The 18,135-nt window shown below is 55.4% G+C and overlaps 2 protein-coding genes and 1 non-coding gene across 14 annotated transcripts in view; 2 read left to right on the forward strand and 1 right to left on the reverse strand.

Moving 5' to 3' along the window:
* Positions 1-11,103, forward strand: part of MED24 (mediator complex subunit 24) — a 42,485-nt gene extending 31,382 nt beyond the window's left edge. For all 12 annotated transcript variants that reach the window (XM_066263703.1, XM_066263715.1, XM_066263706.1 and 9 more), the window contains 14 exons: positions 262-373; positions 870-1,012; positions 1,658-1,695; positions 2,166-2,248; positions 2,616-2,794; positions 2,909-3,008; positions 3,317-3,492; positions 6,979-7,243; positions 7,648-7,829; positions 8,008-8,098; positions 8,406-8,505; positions 9,836-9,916; positions 10,225-10,373; positions 10,561-11,103. In XM_066263703.1, coding sequence (XP_066119800.1) covers positions 262-373; positions 870-1,012; positions 1,658-1,695; positions 2,166-2,248; positions 2,616-2,794; positions 2,909-3,008; positions 3,317-3,492; positions 6,979-7,243; positions 7,648-7,829; positions 8,008-8,098; positions 8,406-8,505; positions 9,836-9,916; positions 10,225-10,373; positions 10,561-10,677 — 1,816 coding nt within the window. In that variant the 3' untranslated portion in view covers positions 10,678-11,103. The remainder of the gene's footprint in view (positions 1-261; positions 374-869; positions 1,013-1,657; positions 1,696-2,165; positions 2,249-2,615; positions 2,795-2,908; positions 3,009-3,316; positions 3,493-6,978; positions 7,244-7,647; positions 7,830-8,007; positions 8,099-8,405; positions 8,506-9,835; positions 9,917-10,224; positions 10,374-10,560) is intronic.
* On the forward strand, positions 1,933-2,033 carry LOC136327620 (small nucleolar RNA SNORD124). The gene has a single exon (XR_010729802.1). It is a non-coding gene; the product is annotated as a small nucleolar RNA SNORD124 (small nucleolar RNA).
* A 2,272-nt stretch (positions 11,104-13,375) lies between the features above and the next one.
* CSF3 (colony stimulating factor 3) lies at positions 13,376-17,369 on the reverse strand. Its single transcript, XM_066254580.1, has 6 exons — positions 17,363-17,369; positions 14,947-15,063; positions 14,679-14,818; positions 14,192-14,293; positions 13,913-14,059; positions 13,376-13,540 (listed from the first exon to the last, which is right to left on the reverse strand). The coding sequence occupies exons 1-6, from the start codon at positions 17,367-17,369 to the stop codon at positions 13,376-13,378; spliced, it is 678 nt and encodes a 225-aa protein (XP_066110677.1).
* Positions 17,370-18,135: the final 766 nt, after the last annotated feature.

Below are 18,135 nucleotides of genomic sequence, written 5' to 3' on the forward strand. Positions count from 1 at the left end.
GACTATCAGCCTCCTTCGTGATCCAAGTCAAAACCCTAAACCTTCCTCCAGTCTCAAATGAACTTCCAAAATAAATGTAATGACCAATGACAAATTGAAGCTACTGCAATACTGGATACGCTTTCATAAATGTCACCAGCCACCAAAGGTTCTCAAGTGCTTTCCACCTTCTCTGAGCCTCTGCTTCTGGGGCCAGACTGGGGAGCGTGTAGGGAATTCATTTCTGTTCCTCTTCTCCTGGCCAACTGGTTATGGCCACAGCGCAGCAGACCGGGAGCATGCACCCCAGCAGAAATCAGGAGAAAATGCCAACATCCAGCCCAATCCCGGGCTGATCCTCCGAGCGGAGCCTACTGTCACCAACATCCTCAAAGTGAGTGCAGCCTTCCCTTGCCACCTTCCCTCTTTCCAGTTTTCTGTCTACTTTCAGATAAATAGAGGCTATCGACCTCTCTCTCTTCCGGCTTCTGTACGGTTGCTTTGGACGTAGAGGAAGGGGGATGGCAGGAAAGCCGCCACGGAAAACTAACATTGAGCGTCGCTTGTAAGCCAGGCCCTGTGGCAGGCGCTTCGCTTGGCTCGTCTGGTGCGGAAACAATGGAGAGTCTCACAGTGGCGGCTTTGCCTGCCCCAGCCCCACGACCATTGTCCCCGTTTAGTCGGGGAGGATGGATCGGAGAGCAAGGATAAGATTTTAGAAACTTTTCCAGATTGGAGTCAGAAAGACATAGATTAAGTTGCCGGTGATGAAGTACCTACCATTTAATGGACAATGAGAGAGAGAGAGAGAGAGAGAGAGAGACTGGCTAGGCTGTATCCGGGGGGGTCTTCAGTGTTCTTCAGGACTTGATTTCCTGTCGTGTCCCCAGACGATGGATGCAGACCACTCCAAGTCCCCAGAGGGGCTGCTGGGGGTCCTGGGCCACATGCTGTCTGGGAAGAGTCTGGACTTGTTGCTGGCTGCAGCCGCCGCCACCGGGAAGCTTAAGTCCTTTGCCCGGAAATTCATCAAGTAAGGAAGGCAGAGCTCCTGCCCAAGGCTGGGGAGGCATGTTTGAAGGAGGAGGTAACGGATGAGGTCCTGGGGTCTGGGTCTCCCCAGGGATGTTCAGGCAGAGGCAGAGGGGGCCCTGGGGGAAGGGCCATCTGTTTGGACACGGAGCCTCATTTTCCTCCACTTGAGGAAGAAGCAGGGCAGTTTGAGGAGGTGACAAGGCATTGAACAGTTGGTGTGGAGGGATTCCGTGTGAGCCCAGTCATCAATCGGGCGCAAATTCTTTTGACATTTTTGTTGTTGTTAAGGAATATGATATATAGAACATTGTTCTATTCAGCAAGCCATTTTCTAGGCCTTGGAAATATTTTGAAAATAAAGTTACGGCAACTTCCATGGCCTCCATCTTACCTTGGGGCCAGGGAACCTTGCCGGGCGGGATGCGCGCTCTGTACTGAATAAAGCCTTTTTGTTATTCCAAAAAAAAAAAAAAAAAGAGAAAAGAAAATAAAGTTATTTTTCTCTCTGTAGCAAAGGTGCTCATTTTAAGTTTAACCTGTAAGTCGGGCTCTGGTGACCCCCTCTGCATGAGGATAGTCCCCCAGCCCCAGCTGTTGCTCTGCTTGCCCCGGTTGATGCAGCCTGTCTCCATTCCCTCCGCAGTTTGAATGAGTTCACGACACACGGCAGTGAAGAAAGCAGTAAGTCGGCCTGGTCGGCACTGAGAGGCGGGTGTGGAGGGGAGCTCGCAGGGGAGAGGGTGGTGTTTCACATCCTGGGAGGCTGCTCCCCCCCCTGAGTGATGGGTGATGAGGCCTTCGGGGAGACTTGAGAGAGGGTGCTGCTGGGAAAGGATTCTTCCCCACCCAACCCCCCTCTGTGTCTCCCTCCCCGTTAGGGTTTGGTTGGGTATTGGGGGGAGGAGGGGATCAGGAGTCTGATTCCAAGGAAGGGATGATGCTCCAGTTGAGACTCAAGAAAAGGATTCTGAGCTTCTGAGCTTTGGAGACCCTTGGTCCCTGACCTTCCTGTGAGTCCTGATGACCCCCCTGACCGAGCTTTGGAGACCCTTGGTCCCTGACCTTTCTGTGAGTCCTGATGACCCCCCTGACCCAGACGAAGGCTTCGGGCCCCTGCCCTAGGCTCGGGTCAGCCTTCTCATCCCTCACAGCTAAATCCGCCTCGGTTCGCGCCCTGCTCTTTGACATCTCCTTCCTCATGCTGTGCCACGTGGCCCAGACCTATGGCTCGGAGGTGAGTGACAGGAGAGCAGGCAGGATTAGGGGCACTAAGTGGGTGGGACAAAAGGAAAGGAGACAACCAATATCTCTCCCCCCAAGTTACCCCCTAACCCCCGTTAGTTCTGGCTGCAGAAATCAGGCACCCAGCCCGAGAAGCCCGAGAAGCCTGAGAAGTTAATAGATACTCTCCTGGTCACATCCCAGTCCTTCAGTGCCATATTCACACAGACCACTAGGTGGCAGCGTAGCCCTTATCTTTCTCCTTTAGCCAGTTTTGTCCCCAATTCTTCAGGCTGGGAAGGGAGAATGGGGGGCAGGAAACTGAGATGCAGGACACTGTGCCCTGGCCACTGGGCTGGTGACTCCCCTTCCTTTCCCAGGTGATTCTGTCTGAGCCGAGCACAGGAGCAGAGATACCCTTCTTTGAAACCTGGATACAGACCTGCATGCCCGAGGAGGGCAAAATCCTGAACCCTGACCACCCCTGCTTCAGGCCCGACTCCACCAAAGTGGAGTCCCTAGTGGCCCTGCTCAACAACTCCTCAGAGATGAAGCTGGTGTCAGTGGCCGGGGCGCCCTGCCAGGGGTGGCGGTGGGGGCAGTGCCACGTCCCTCTCCTTCAGCCCACCCTGTTCCCCTGCAGTGATTTCTCTCCCACCTCACCCCTTCACAGGCAGATGAATTGGCATGAAGCCTGTCTCAGCATTTCAGCTGCCATCTTGGAAATCCTCAATGCCTGGGAGAATGGGGTACTGGCCTTCGAGTCCATCCAGGTAGTCCCACCTTCTGGTAGCCTTCTCTCTTCCCAGGGACACAGGGCCAGCCTTTGCTAGATGGTTATATTTCTTAAGAACAAGAACACCCTTAATCCAGGAGCTTGTGTTTGGGTGTTGCTCTTCCTTGTAATCATAGTCTTAGCCACTCCCTCCACCCCAGGTAACTTTGGGGAAATCAAACTTGTGGTGAAAAGAGGTATAGAATGTGGCCCGGGCTCCACCTGCGGCCCTTCGCTGCCTGCAGAGGCCGGGGAGTGCTGGCCAGGGACGGGACCATGGCCCCAGTCGCCCTTCCCCTCTCTCAGAAAATCACAGATAACATCAAGGGGAAGGTATGCAGCCTGGCCGTGTGTGCTGTGGCTTGGCTGGTGGCCCACGTGCGAATGCTGGGGCTGGACGAGCGTGAGAAGTCGCTGCAGATGATCCGCCAGCTCGCTGGGCCCCTGTATAGTGAGAACACCCTGCAGTTCTACAACGAGAGGTCAGTAACCGCCCTCCCTGCTGGACCTCTGCAGGTCTGCTTTGAGAGGTCGGCCCCTCTGGAAGCCAGTACCCCCTCTTCCCTCCCCTTCCCTTCCCTTCCCTTCCTGCTGCTCCCTCACCCCATCATCCACCCCCTCACTCCCTCACTCCTTCGCTCACCCCATCACTCACCCCCTCACTCTCTCACCCACCCCCTCACTCTCTCACCCACCCCCTCACCCCATCACTCACCCCTCACTCTCTCACCCACCCCCTCACCCCCTCACTCTCTCACCCCCCCACCCCCTCACCCCCTCAACCCCCCCACCCCCTCACTTACCCATATTCGTATTCATGGATTCATGCACTGACTGGGCAAGGCAACTTTTTGCCGTGTGTCTGTGTATCTTATCTGACACCTGCTGTATACCAGAAATGCAGACCCTCAAGCAGCTATAATTCCTGCCCTCAAAGAGGTCAAGTTCGCCTGACCAGGCGGTGGCGCAGTGGATGGAGTGTCGGACTGGGATGCCGAGGACCCAGGTTCGAGACCCCGAGGTCACCAGCTTGAGCACGGGCTCATCTGGTTTGAGCAAAGCTAACCAGCTTGGACCCAAGGTCACTGGCTCAGGCAAGGGGTCACTCGGTCTGCTGTAGCCCCACAGTCAAGGCACATAAGAGAAAGCAATCAATGAACAACTGAGTTGTCACAGTGAAAAACTGATGATTGATGCTTCTCATCTCTCTCCGTTCCTGTCTGTCCCTGTCTATCCCTCTCTTTGACTCTCTCTCTGTCTCTGTTAAAAAAAAAAGAGATCAAGTTTTAGAGAACTAGTCAGAAGAACAAAGTGATTCTCTTAGCTGTGTCACGGTCTAGAAACTGTGGGCCCATCTGTAGATTTTATAGGCCTTGGGCCTTTCCACTCTCCTTATCTCCCAACTGGCTTTTTTGTGTGTGTGTGTGACAGAGAGAGTCAGAGAGAGGGACAGATAGGGACAGACAGACAGGAAGGAAGAGAGATGAGAAGCGTCAATTCTTCATTGTGGTTCCTTAGTTGTTCATTGATTGCTTTCTCATTTGTGCCTTGACTGTGGGGCTACAGCAGACCGAGTAACCCCTTGCTCAAGCCAGAGACCTTGGGTCCAAGCTGGTGAGCCTTGCTCAAACCAGATGAGCCTGTGCTCAAGCTGGCGACCTTGGGGTCTCGAACCTGGGTCCTCCGCATCCCAGTCTGACGCTCTATTCACTGGGCCACCGCCTGGTCAGGCGCAACTGGCTATCTTTTGTGACATTTTTCTGCCTTTTCATGAGCTTTGGGGGTGACTTCAGTGATGTCGAGTTCTGTATTATTGGTTTATTCACCCTTTGGATACACTTTTTTTTTAATTGTGGTAAAAAATATATAACATAAAATCTACCATCTCAACCTTATTTTTCTTTGTTTTAAGTGAGAGGAGGGTAGATAGAGAGACAGACTCCTGCATGTGCCCTGACTGGGATCCACCTGACAACCCCGTCTGAGGCTGATGCTCTGCCCATCCAGGGCCACTCACAACTGAGCCATTTTAGTGCCTGAGGCAGAGGCTCCACAGAGCCATCCTCAGCACCTGGGGTTGATGCGCTTGACCCAGTTGAGCCATGACCACAGGAGGGAGGGAGGGAGGGAGGGAGAGAGAGAGAGAGAGAGAGAGAGAGAGAATTAGAATGAATGGGTAAAGGGTGGGATGGAGAAGTAGATGGTTGTAGATGGTAGTTTCTTCCACGTGCTCTGACTTGGAATTGAATCTGGGACATCCACACACCAGGCCAATCCTATACTCCAGAGCCAACCTGCCAGGGCCATCCTAACCATTTTTATTTGTTTATTTCTTATTCAGTGAGAGAAGGGGAGACAGAGACAGAATCCAATGAGTTGCTTGACTGGGATCTACCCAGCAAGCCCACTAGGGGGTGATGTTCTGTTGTTCAGCTGCTCAGCAGCTGAGATCATCTTTAGCACCTGAGGCTGAGGCCATGAATCCATCCTCAGTGCCCGGAGCCAACTAGCTCCAGTCAAGCCATGGCTGCAGGAGGGGAAGAGAGACAGAGACAGAGAGTATTGCAGGGTGTGGAGAAGCAGATGGGTGCTTCTCCTGTGTGCCCTGACCAGGAATCGAACCCAGAACATCCACATGCTGGGCCGACGCTGTACCACTGAGGCCACCGACCAGGGCTAACCACTTTTAAATGTACAGTTCAGCAGTATTAACGTATATCCACATTGTTATGATACAGATGTCCAGTTTTTTGTCTTGCAAATCTGAACTCTGCTCCATAAGCAACAACTCACCCGTCCCGCCTCCCCTCAGCTTCTCGTAACCACCATTCTCCTTTCCGTCCCTGTGAGTGGGACTACTTTAGATACCCCATGTAAGTGGAATCATACAGTATTTGCCTTTTTTGTGACTGGCAAATTTCACTTAGCATAATATCCCCCATGGTTCATCTACATCATAGAACATGTGAGAACTTCTTTCCTTTTTAAGGCTGAGTAATATTCCGTTGTACAGATATACCATATTTTACATATCCATTTATCAGTTAATGGACACTTGTGTGTCTTCTACCTCTTGGCTGTTGTGAATAGTGCTGCTATGAACAGGGCATGAACCAGTCGATAAGAGTGGTCACTCACAGGGTAGCCTTCAGATTGCCCTATAAGGGAGACGTGGAAGATTGAGCTGCAGTGAGGTTAGAGAGGATCTGTGAAATCTCTTTTCTTTCTTCCTTCCTCATCCTCTCCCCGCAACTAATGGAGTATTTGGTCCCGTAATCCGTTCCAAACACCCTGACTCCTGTCTGAGTGAGGAACAGTGGGAAATCTGTGGCTCCATCGTGCAGGTCGAAAAATTGGCTCTGGAAGTCATAGCGACTGTCCCAGAGCCGCCCAGCATTGCAGGGACAGCTAGCCCTCGGATCTGGTCTGCATTCAGTGGAAGACTCTTCCTGAGAAAATTCCTGGATGTACTCTTCTATTTGCCCAGCTTCCAAGGGTCGGGAAGAGTCCTGTGAGGCAGCCCTTGGGCCCCTGTCCTGGAAGTAACAGTTTACATTGGTAGAAAGCCAAGGCTGGGCGGGGACCCCCCTCGAGCACTCGGCCCAGAGGGAAGTGGTTGTTCTTATTTATGCCAGAGGATTGGCATGGCCAGGCCTGGGGGGTGGAGGGAGTTGGAGAGAGGAAATGTGATTATATTGCTAGATAACCTGGGGAAGGAGAGCACCCCCTCGGAGGCTTTGTGCCCAGTAGGTGAGAGACCTGCCAGGAGCCGGACTGGTAGGGTCAGGTCTGCTAGGAGTTTGCAACTTCCTCTTGTCTCCTCCCTTCACATAGAAGAGGGTTAATCCCCCAAGAATATTTCCGTAACCCAAGTCCTGGGAAAAGTCTGGCCTGGGTGTTCCCTCGCCTCCTCATCCAGCCCTTGAACCTGGTGTTGCCGGGGCCTCAGGCTCTCTCCCCTCCCCCAGGGTGGTGATCATGAGCTCCATTCTGGAGCACATGTGTGCTGACGTGCTGCAGCAGACGGCCACGCAGATCAAGTTCCCGTCCACGGGCATGGACACGATGCCCTACTGGAACCTGCTGCCCCCTAAGCGGCCCATCAAGGAGGTGCTGACAGACATATTCGCCAAGGTGCTGGAGAAGGGATGGGTGGACAGTCGCTCCATCCACATCTTTGACACCCTGCTGCACATGGGAGGCATCTACTGGTTCTGCAACAACCTGATTAAGGTACTTAGGGTGGGGTGGTTGTGGGCTGCACACGTGGGCCAGCTGGGGGAGCAGGTGTCCTCAGCTGTGGGACACACCTGAGAAAATAGCCGACAGGTCCACATGTGGTCCCCTCTGACTTCCCGACATCCAGCCTGGTCAGCGGGCCTGTTAAGAGGCCTCTTAAATGCTGCGAGAAGATCCCTTGGGTTGGAGGCTGGTCCTCACCTCGAGAGCTCCTGGACTCCGAGGGGAGCCTCCTCCTCAGGTAGCTGGCGGCTCTGAGGCAGAGGGAGGCATGGAGCAGCAGCTGGGCTCCCTGCCTGCGTGCGGCCCACCCGCCCTCCCGGAGCCGGCCTGGGGTGGCAGGGATGTCGGAGCCCGCCGTCGGGCGCTGGGCTCCTGACCACCGCCCCTGCCCACAGGAGCTGTTAAAGGAGACGCGGAAGGAGCACACGCTGCGGGCGGTGGAGCTGCTGTACTCCATCTTCTGTCTGGACATGCAGCAGGTGACACTGGTCCTGCTGGGCCACATCCTGCCCGGCCTGCTCACCGACTCCGCCAAGTGGCACAGCCTCATGGACCCCCCTGGCACTGCTCTCGCCAAGTAGGAGTCTCTGAAGAGCCTCAAGTCCCCACAGCCCCGCGCCAGGCACCCTCACCTGGGGTCGCCCAGGGAGCTGGGCTGTGGGGAGGCCCCAGCAGACGGGGCTGCTCACCGTGGGTGCAGAACCCCCCTGTGCGGTCCCTCTGATTTTGCTTCTTTTCCTGGAACCCTTTGCCAGGCTGGCCGTCTGGTGTGCCCTGAGTTCCTATTCCTCCCACAAGGGACAAGCTTCTTCCCGCCAAAAGAAGAGACACCGTGAAGACATCGAGGTAGGGGACCCCTCCGTTCCCTTGTTCCCGTGTGTGTCCAGCAGACATTCCCTGAGCCTTTTCTGGGAAGAGGCGCCCTCCCGGGCAGAGGCAGCCAGGCAGGGCCCCTGCCCCCTGGGAGCCTGGTGGCTACATGACTGCAGAGGTGACTGTGAGCGGGTCTCACTAGGATGGTTTGAGGCTGTGAGGAGAGGGAAGGCGGCCCCTTCAGAGATGCTGACCAAGGTCTGTGGGGCCATGGCTCTTCCCCCCTCTGACCTGAGCTCCAGCCCTCTTACCTCATCATAGTGGGTTTCCCCGCCTCCAGGATTATATCAGCCTCTTCCCCTTGGACGACATGCAGCCGTCAAAGCTGATGCGCCTGCTGAGCTCCAACGAGGAAGACGCCAACATCCTTTCCAGTCCCAGTGAGTACGCGGACGGGACGGGGTGCCGGGCAGGCTGCGTCCTTCCTGGGGCCTCGCTCTTGCCGAAACTGTTCTGCACTGGTCCCAGCTGCAGGCACCTTGCTGGTTGGTCAAAGAGCGTGTGGCGGGAGTTTGCCCCCTCTTGTCCCCTGTGGGCTGCTGCTCTGTTTCTCACCCCCAGAGGGACCGAAGGTTGCTGTGGGTCTGTCCCTGGGGGGTGAAATCTGTCTGCTGGGATCCAGTCCTGGGGCACACTGTTGCCGCTTCCCCACCCCTTACTTACCAGATGTAGAGGGAATGACAAGCCACCCCAGGGGGTTCACTGCCTTGGGCACAGTCTGTGCCCTTTAGTCACCAGCTCTGACTTTCCTTCCCCTGAAATAGGCGGGGTCAAGGCCTGGAGCGGCCTGGGCTGGCATTGGGGCTGTTGCCCACTCTTCCTGCTTGAAGAGAACTGCCCACTGGTCTTGACTTCCCGAGATGCATTACCTCTCCCTGCTGAGGGCTCCTTCTGGGGCATTTACGTTTTCCTGTTAGAGATTTCTCTCCCAAGCCTGGAAGTTTCTATGAGGCCTTTTAGGAACTAGTGAACCAGTTCTGCTCTTTTTTTTTTTTTAGTTCTTTTTTTTTTCTTTTTTCTTTTTTTCTGAAGTTGGAAACGGGGAGGCAGTCAGACAGACTCCCACATGCGCCCAACCGGGATCCACCCAGCATGCCCACCAGGGGGCGATGCTCTGCCCATCTGGGGCGTTGCTCTGTTGCAACCAGAGCCATTCTAGCGCCTGAGGCAGAGGCCATAGAGCCATCCCCAGTGCCCGGGCCACCTTTGCTCCAATGGAGCCTCAGCCGCGGGAGGGGAAGAGAGAGACAGAGAGGAAGGAGAGGGGGAGGGGTGGAGAAGTAGATGGGCGCTTCTCCTGTGTGCCTTGGCCGGGAATCGAACTCGGGACTCCTGCACGCCAGGCCGATGCTCTACCACTGAGCCAACCAGCCTGGGCCCAGTTCTGCTCTTGAGCAGAGGATAGATGCTCATTCTGCTACCTACAAACCCTGTGACCCTCGGTTAGTTATTTAGCACAACTGAGTCATGGTTTCTTGTCTGTAAAGTGGAGACGGGAGGAATAAAGGGGCCGCACAGTGATGCTTACCAATGTTAGTTCTTCTGTCTCATCTCCTGACGGGGATCTCTGTATTCGGGGCCCCTCTGTGACTCGGGATCCAAGGACCTTCCCTGGGTGGGCCCTTGTGCCTGGTGGGTGAGGGCTTCCCTGGGAAAGGTTTGAGCACAGCAGGCCTTTCCCCTTAGTGCTCCCTCCGCTTGGCCCCACAGCCGACCGGTCCATGAGCAGCTCCTTGTCAGCCTCCCAGCTCCACACAGTTAACATGAGGGACCCGCTGAACCGCGTCCTGGGTGAGCCCTCCCACTCCCGCTCCTGGAACGGGGTTCAGGCCTCGTCAGCTGAAAGGGGACTCCTGGTGCCTCCCACCCCCTGCCGCATGTCCCCACCTGTCCTCCATCTCCCCGCTTGCCAGGTCTCTGGGCTCCCCTTGAGTGCCTCTTCCGACTCGTCCCCCATTTTCCTGTTACATCTTCTCTTTTTGGCATCCCATTTTGGGGGACGGTCTTAGCATTGCTCTCCCTTGCCAGTCCCACCTTCTCCCGCGTCTAAGCTCTTCCCAGAGCGTTCTCACGGCATTCTCTGCCCCCGGCCTGCACAGCCAACCTGTTCCTGCTCATCTCCTCCATCCTGGGGTCGCGGACTGCCGGCCCCCACACGCAGTTTGTGCAGTGGTTCATGGAGGAGTGTGTGGACTGCCTGGAGCAGGGCAGCCGCGGCAGCATCCTGCAGTTCATGCCCTTCACCACCGTGAGTACTTCTGGTCCGGGGCCGGGGCTGGCCCCACCTTCTGGGTCAGACGGGGTCAGCAAGTCTTAGCAGAGCTTGGGGTTCAGTATGAGCTCCCTCAGGGTAGGGATGGGGCCTCCTTCCTCCTGAGACATTGTACCCACCACCAGGTGGCCCCAGTGAGCAGCTGGCACTCTGTCTCTGGCAGGTGTCGGAACTGGTGAAGGTGTCAGCCATGTCCAGCCCCAAAGTGGTTCTGGCCATCACGGACCTCAGCCTGCCCCTGGGCCGTCAGGTGGCTGCCAAAGCCATTGCTGCCCTCTGAGCAGGTAGAGCGGCCACAGATGCTCTGCTGGGAGGGTCCCAGCCCCAGGCGCCTCAGAAGGAAACAGTGAGGAAAGATGAGACATCATTGCTCATATCCATATGGTGTAAGAGCCCTATGGTAGTTTCCGGTCTTTCTGCTGTCCCTGACTTCTGACCGTGGAGACGTCTCCCTGTCTCTTCATCATGTCTTCCTCCTGCTGCCGGTTCCCGAAGCGTGTGAGCAGCCTGGTTCCTGAGCTCGGGGCTGTCCCCCCGCCACCAACCTCCCCCATGCTCCCTTCTTCCCAGAGTAGATTTACCTCGGAGAAACTTTATAGGTGCAGGGTATGTATATGTACGTATATGTATATTTAAAATCTTTTTGATACTGCCTGAGGGAAGTTCGCCTCAGCTCACTTGTAAATAAAGATCCTGTGGACCCCTTTGTGAGTGCTGAGTGCCTGTGTGCTGGAGCAGGGACAGCGTCTTTTCCCTGGAATCCCGCCTGCGTGGCCCAGGAGAGCGTCCTCCGGGACTCGGGAGGGAGGTGTGCAGAGGGCTGGCCTCGGGGCCTGTGCTTGTCTGCTCAGTGCGGTCCAGGCAGCCCACGGGAGCAGCTTTCGTCCCTTCCCCAGACCCATGTTGGGGGGTGATGAGTCAACACTGGCCTGCTGCCTACACCCACCTCCAAAAGTCACACTTAGTCTAAAAAGGGTGAGGTTTTGGTTGAAGGCCCCACTGACATTGGGGTAGAATGTCCTGTTCCGATGCTTCCCAGGCCAGCCCCTCCCCACCCGAGTCTGACTAGCCCGGACTTTGATCTGTCCCCCAGAAGAGCACTGAGGGGGAGGCCTTGGGGGCACGAGCTCTGGTTAACCCTGCCTCGCCTGCTCCACACATCTCTGGGCCCGATTTCTTCAGGGCTGCCTGGAGGGGGGGGCCTGAGCCCCACGGGGGATGTCCAGCCTGGCCCAGCCAGACCCTGCTTTCCAAGGAGCTCCGCCCAGAAGGGAACTGACTGGCGATGAGGGTAGGGGAGCCTTGAGAGGGGGCACTGGGGACTGGTTGGCCATCTGGACGTCCCCAGGTCTGGTGGGGGCATCTGGGAACCCCACGGGCACCTTGAGCTGAGGGCACGGAGAGGTGAGCCTCAAGCCTGGGAGTACGGCAGCCCCTCCGCCTCCACATCTCACGCTCTCCTAGCTGTGAGCTCAGCCTTTCAGCCCAGGCACTGAGAAGCAGGAGGCCGGCTGGCCAGCGTGGGACTGTTCCCCACCAGATTGGGCAGAGCCCAGAATTTGAGTTTCGTCTCAAGTTGTCACCTTGACTCAGCTTCCTGATCTGTACAAGGCACTTCTTAATTCTATCTTTGTGGGCACTTGTGAGTGCGGATTAGCACGTCATCCCAATGCGCCGAAGTTGCGGGTTTGATGCCCAGTCAGGGCACATACAGGAATCAACCAATGAATGCATGAGTAAGTGGAACAACAAATCGATGTTTCTCTCTCTTTGTCTGCCTCCCTCCCTCCCTCCATGCCTCCCTCTCTCCCTTCCCATTCCTCTAAAATGCAAGTTCATGGAAGATGGTAAACGGACCAGCCCTGTGCAAGTATGAAATGCACGTGGACTGTTAGGGTTCACCCCCAGTGCCACACTCGGTCCTGTCCTGCTACCGGTCTCCCACCTGCCCGTGTTCCCGACGAGGCCGGGGCTCCATGCGGGCTGGCCCTAGCACTTAGCCGTGCCCGCACCAAGTGGGTGCAAGGTAAGTCCGTGCTAAAGGAAAGAATGTGGATGAGCCAGAAGGCTGCCCCTTCCTCCCTGCACCCTGTCCTCCCCCCTCCGCCCTGCCCTTCCAGCCCTGGCCAGGCGCCAGCTGGACTCAAGAAGGAGGCAGGACATTTACTAGAGACAAACATTTTATTAACGTGGAGTTTGGCTACAGTGAGAGAGTGGGGGCAGAGACTGAGCCCTTGGGGTCCCTCTTACACCCCCGTCACATAGTTCTCGTCTTTCCCCACTCCCCATCCAGTGGCAAAGACCAGGCCACCTGCCCAGCCCTACAAGGAGTCAGGATACGGCCCCTGGTGGGGCGGGGGAGGGGAAGATATCAAGAGCTGGTGATGGGTGTTCCCATAGGGCATACAGGAAAATGAGACACCCGTGGGTGTCAAAAAAGGCTCAAAGAATTTTATAAAGGAAAATTAGATTTCCCAACATATTTGTAGGACCACAGGGTCAAGCGTCCCAGCTCTGGCTGCCTCTGCTGGGCTTCGGGTCTAGGGGGAAGGGATGTGAGGGGAAGTAGAGCTTGGCCAACCTGGCATTCATTCACAAGCCAAGCCAGGCCAGAGCGAGGGAGGGTTATAAGGACCCAGCTGGGGAACACTGCTGTTTAAATATTAAACAGGGCTGTCTTGTCTCCCACGTGGGAGATTTCCTGATGCTTCCAAGGGCCCCAAGCTGGGTACCCTTGGGGTCGGGGGTTCACCGTCACAGGAATTAATACTTGGTATTTACCTATCTACCTCCCAGTCCAGGGGACAGGAAGACAGGAGCTTTTCTCTCTGCTACAGACAGGAGACGAAAGCCTGGAGGTGGAGGGAAGGGCCCAGGAGTCTGGGGCTCCCTCCTACGTTTCCCTATCTTTAAATACTAGGTTTAAATAAACATAAATATTAAATAAAGATAAATACACTGGAAGGGGAGGGCTTTGCTCAGAGGTTGGAGAGGAAGCGCAGGGCACGGTGTGCTTGCTCCAGGAAGCTCTTCAGGTTGGAGGCCACCAGGACACCTCCCGCCCGGCGCTGGAAGGCCGAGGTGAAGGTTGGCAGGGGGCTGTGGGTGGCCTGCACAGCAGGGGCCATCCCCAGGACTTCCATCTGTGGAGGAAAAGGCAAGATCAGCAACCAGGCCTTGCTGAGTGGGCGTGGTTATCACAGATGAGGAAATGCAAAAGGCTGACGGGCTGTGAACAATCACATGCTTGAGGGCCCAGCCAAGACCTGAACCCAGTCCGTTTCCTTTTGAGGTCCAGTGACCAGGCTCCTGCCCTCAACCAAGGGGTGTGTGGTAGGGCCAGCAGCAGGGGAGTCCTGGGATGGGGTGGTAGCTCCCTACATACAACCCCCCATCTCCCAGAATGCTACCACCAACCCCGAAAGAACATCTGGGAACCCCAGGCTTCCAGCATGACCGTTAGGGACCAGCCTGGTCTAGGCCCCTAACACTTGCTGCTCCCAATCTAGGCTCACCTGCTGCCAGATGTTGGTGGCAAAATCAGTGATGTCCAGCTTCAGCATTTCCAAGGTGGGGGCTAGCTGGGGGGAGATTCCCGCCAGGGCCTGCAGGAGGCCCTGGTAGAGGAAGAGGCCACTGTGGAGTTTCCTCAGGCAGTCCGTCTGGGGCAGATGGAGTGAGAGTTAGGGGCTGCTGCCGTGGCACTCCCCTCGGGGCCCCAGCTCGGTCGGAGGCCTTCCAGCTCCCCCTTCCCTCCCCCTTCCCTCCCCCTCACCGCCTCCTCCCCTCCAGACACTCACCCAGCTGGAGCAAGTGGTCAGGGGAGCCCGGGGGATGCCCAGAGAATGGCTGAGCAGCAGCAGCTCCTCGGGGTGGCACAGCTTGTGGGTGGCACACTGTGGACAGGAAGGATGCTGAATGCAGGGGACTCGGTAGAGCCAGGCTGTTCCTTCCCATGTCTCTGAGGTCTTCCCCTCCCTCCCTGTCTGGCCAGGGTCTTCAGCCCTATTCCCCTTGCCCCACTTCTGTCCCGGCCAGCCCCTCCCTGGGTACCGTCCCCAAGAGGTTCTCTTCCCCCCGTTTCTTCCCAGCCTTCCAGGGCTTCTCTTCCAACCTTCTTTCTTCCATTTGCTCATGCCTCTCCTCTCCCACGCCCCTTCCCGATGTCTCCCCGACACTTCCCTTCGCCGCCCTCAGCTCTCCCGTCTGGGTCCTCTTTCCTCATTCATCCGGCAACATCTGTGAGCTCTCCTTGTCTTTCTGCCAGCTTCTCACACTCACCAGCATCTCCTGCATGACGGTGACATCAGCCTGGATCTTCCTCACTTGCTCGAAGGACTTGGGGAGGAAGCTCTGGGGGAGGTTGCTGGCGGTGCCTTGCACTGTCCAAAGTGCACTTTGCCAGAGTAGCAGCTGTAGGGCTGGGAGCAGATGGGGACTCAGGAGACATGCTCTCCGCTCCCACCTGGGTCTCTTTCTGGGACCCTGGATCACTCCAGCCTCCCTCCCATGCCCCAGGCAGGCAGCTCCTGGGTCCTGGGACACTCACCCATCAGCTTCATGGGGATCTGGGCAGCAGGCTCAGCAGAGTCCGGGTGGGTCTGCAGGCTCGGGTCTATGTCAGGGGCCAGCTCTGGAGGGCCTTTATACTTAAGCCCATGGAGGCCTGGGAGGAAATTACCTGGTGCTGAGACTAAGGCTTAGTAATAACTTCCCAGGATTTATGCAAATTTTTTGTCCAGGACAATGCAGGGGGTTGAGACAAAAAGCTGTTTGCGAAAGTTTTGTGAAATTATGGAATCACTGACGTAGTGACCCCCTCAAACTCTCTTCCTCCCCTCAGCCCCACCCTGGCCTGAATTGCCCTAGGGTGTTTGAACAGAACCTCTGAACAAAGGCTGAGCCACTGATAAATGCCTTGGAGGCTGGAGTCAGGTCAGACTGATCGGAGAGGCAGGCCTCTGGGCAGCCCCGCCCTCTCTCCCCTGGCAGCAGCCCTCGCCACTTCCCCTGGGGCTAGTCCCTGTCCCAAATCCTGGGAAGCTAGGTGCCCCCTTTTCTACCCCCAGACTCGCAGGAGGCTGTCTTCCCGAGTCCTCTCCTGAGGGGCCAGAAGCCTCTGATAGGGACCTCAGGGCATTACCTCCTGTCCCCACCCCATACTTGGACGGCTGTCATCCCAGGCTCCTGTTCTGAACTGGTTAGCTGGGAACTCCCCAATCCCCCCCGTGACTCATTCTTTTAAGCCCCTGGAATCCTGGCAAAAACCAGAGGAAACCGGATGTCTGTCCCGAATGAAGCAAGACCTTCGGAGGCTCTTGGTTCACCTGACCTTGCCCTTCCTTCTCCCGCACCCCCCTTCCCCGAACGAACACCATCCCAGGGCTTTGGAGTTGAGGGTCTCGAACTTGTGTCTTCCCAGGCCAAGTTCACTCCCAGCCAGAGTGTGTGCTGCCCGGAGGTGAAGAAGGGCTGGGGGTGAGAAAGAAGAAAGTGCCCTGGCTGTGAATCCTGGAACCATGCAATGTTGGGTCTGGGGGGCTGGGGGGGGGGTTGCTCTGGAGTCTGTTCCAAGCCTGCGAAACAGCCCAGAGAGGGAAGCGCCTTGTCCACGGTCATAAGTAGCAGAATCAGGGTTACAGCCCAGACCTCTGCCTCGGGCCAGAAAGCTTTCCACAGGCCACGGGGCCTGTCCAGGGCAGTCTGACCAACCACACCCAAGGTTATCATTTTTTGTCCCAATTTATTCTAAAATGGGCCAAGGCACAGAGACATCATCTGCTGAGAAGTAGGTGCATGTCTTTGGGCGAAGCCATCTCTGGGGAAGGAGTGCCCCCTGGTGGTCACAGCTGGCAGGGTCTTCACGGGGGGGGGGGGGGGGGATAGGTTCACATCCTGCCTCTCCAGTCCTTGGTGCTGTTTGGGAGGAGGCATTGCGCCCCCACCAACCCGACTTTCAGGTAGGCATTTTGCCACTCCACCATGTAGTGATTGAACTCAGCTCTGGACCACCTCCCTAGAGTAGAGGGCTGGTTTAACAACTGTGGAGGGCAGGAGTTTCACACTCACAAACATGGCCCCTAAAATCTCCAAAGAACTCAGCCTGCCTTAGAAGTTGTGCTGGGTAAGCAGAGCACTCTCTATGTGTTATCAAATACATTCCTTTCAATAAGCTTATAAGGACGAGACTAGACCATTTTCCCTTTTACAGAAGACAAATCTCACCTTAAGAGAGCTTAAGTAACTTGCCAAGTAGCAGAACCCAGATCTGCCCTGTGCCAGTCTTAAATTCATAACCATCAAATCTCTGAACCAATGTTTGGCCTTCCTCACTCGTGACCAGGCAGCTCTAGACCCAGACTCTTATCTTCTCCTACAGTCCACGTGTGTCAGATGTTTGGTTCAGAAAAATATGAGAATTTTATTTTAATTAAAAAATGTGTTATTATTATTATAAGAGAAAAAGGAAGGCGGAGAGAGAGAATGAGAGGGAGGGAGAAAGAGAGAAACACTGACTTGTTGCTCCACTTATTCACGCATTCTTTAGTTGATTCTTGTGTGTGCCCTGACCAGGGATCAAACCCGCAACCTTGGGATGTCAGGTCAACGCTCTAAGCAACTTAGCTACTGGCCAGGGCAAAAAAACGTGTGAATTCTGACAAGGGTGGCCAGAATGGTAAAAAGACTCAAGATTATGATTTGAAGAAAATAGGATGTTTTTTCTAGGGAAGAGAAGGAGGGGATTGTTGTATGGTTTCAAGGGTTAGAAGGGGGACGGCGAGCGGAGGCCACAGCCAGCCCGTTTTCAGCTGAACAGAAGGAAGGGCTTGCTAATGTCTGAGGTGTTGGAGGATAGAGAGGGCTGTTGCTTTTAGAGAAAACCACCAGCCATTCTGGGAGGGGTTCTGGCATCCATCCCATAGGGAGAAAATCTGAATGTTAGCTGGCAATTACATGTCAGGCACCTGCCATTACGCTTTTGTCATTTCATCCTATCAGCCAAGCGGTAGAGTGTGATTATTCTCGTTCCAGACAAGGGATGGCGTCAGAGGAGTGAAAGCCCTTGCCCAAGATTGCAGGCTGAGCCGGGCAGGACTTGCTTCCCAGGCCCCTGAGGCTCCTATTTATTACATTATCTTCCTGTTCAGATAGCTGTACTTCTTGAATAATGACTCAATCCAGACTTCAGCCCAAACTGGGGAGAATAAAGACCAGGCAGAGAGGAGAGAGATAGCAAGAGCGTGTTACTGGCCATGACGCACGCAGGCTGGGCTGGACCAAAATGATCTTCTAGCAAAGGGTCTGGCTCCAGAGACCCCTCGTTATTCATCCTGCCAGCTTCCCAGAGGCTCTCCCAGGTATTTCTCAATGTCCAGAACTGATCAGCAACTTTGCCTTTCACTTCCTCTTTTCCTCTGGCACTGGGCTTGGAGCATCTTTTTACAGGCTCTGGAGTAACTCATTTGTTGCAGGCTCAGCCGCTGTACCAAGACATGTACATCCTGAGTTAAGAATGGGCTTTCCATTTTTAAATGGTTGGGGAAAAATCACCAGACTATTTCACAATGTGTTAAAGCACGTGAAATTCGAACCCCAGTGTTCCTAAATAATTAGTTTACATATTGTTTATAGCCACTTTCAAGAAGGGCGGAAATGAGTAATTGTGACAGACCATATGGCTCACAAACTTAAAAATTCTGCTCTCTGGCCCTTTAAGAAAGTTTACCAGAGGAAAAGA

The sequence above is a fragment of the Saccopteryx bilineata genome, chromosome 2 (assembly GCF_036850765.1).
Source record: "Saccopteryx bilineata isolate mSacBil1 chromosome 2, mSacBil1_pri_phased_curated, whole genome shotgun sequence".
Taxonomy (NCBI): Eukaryota; Metazoa; Chordata; class Mammalia; order Chiroptera; family Emballonuridae; genus Saccopteryx; species Saccopteryx bilineata.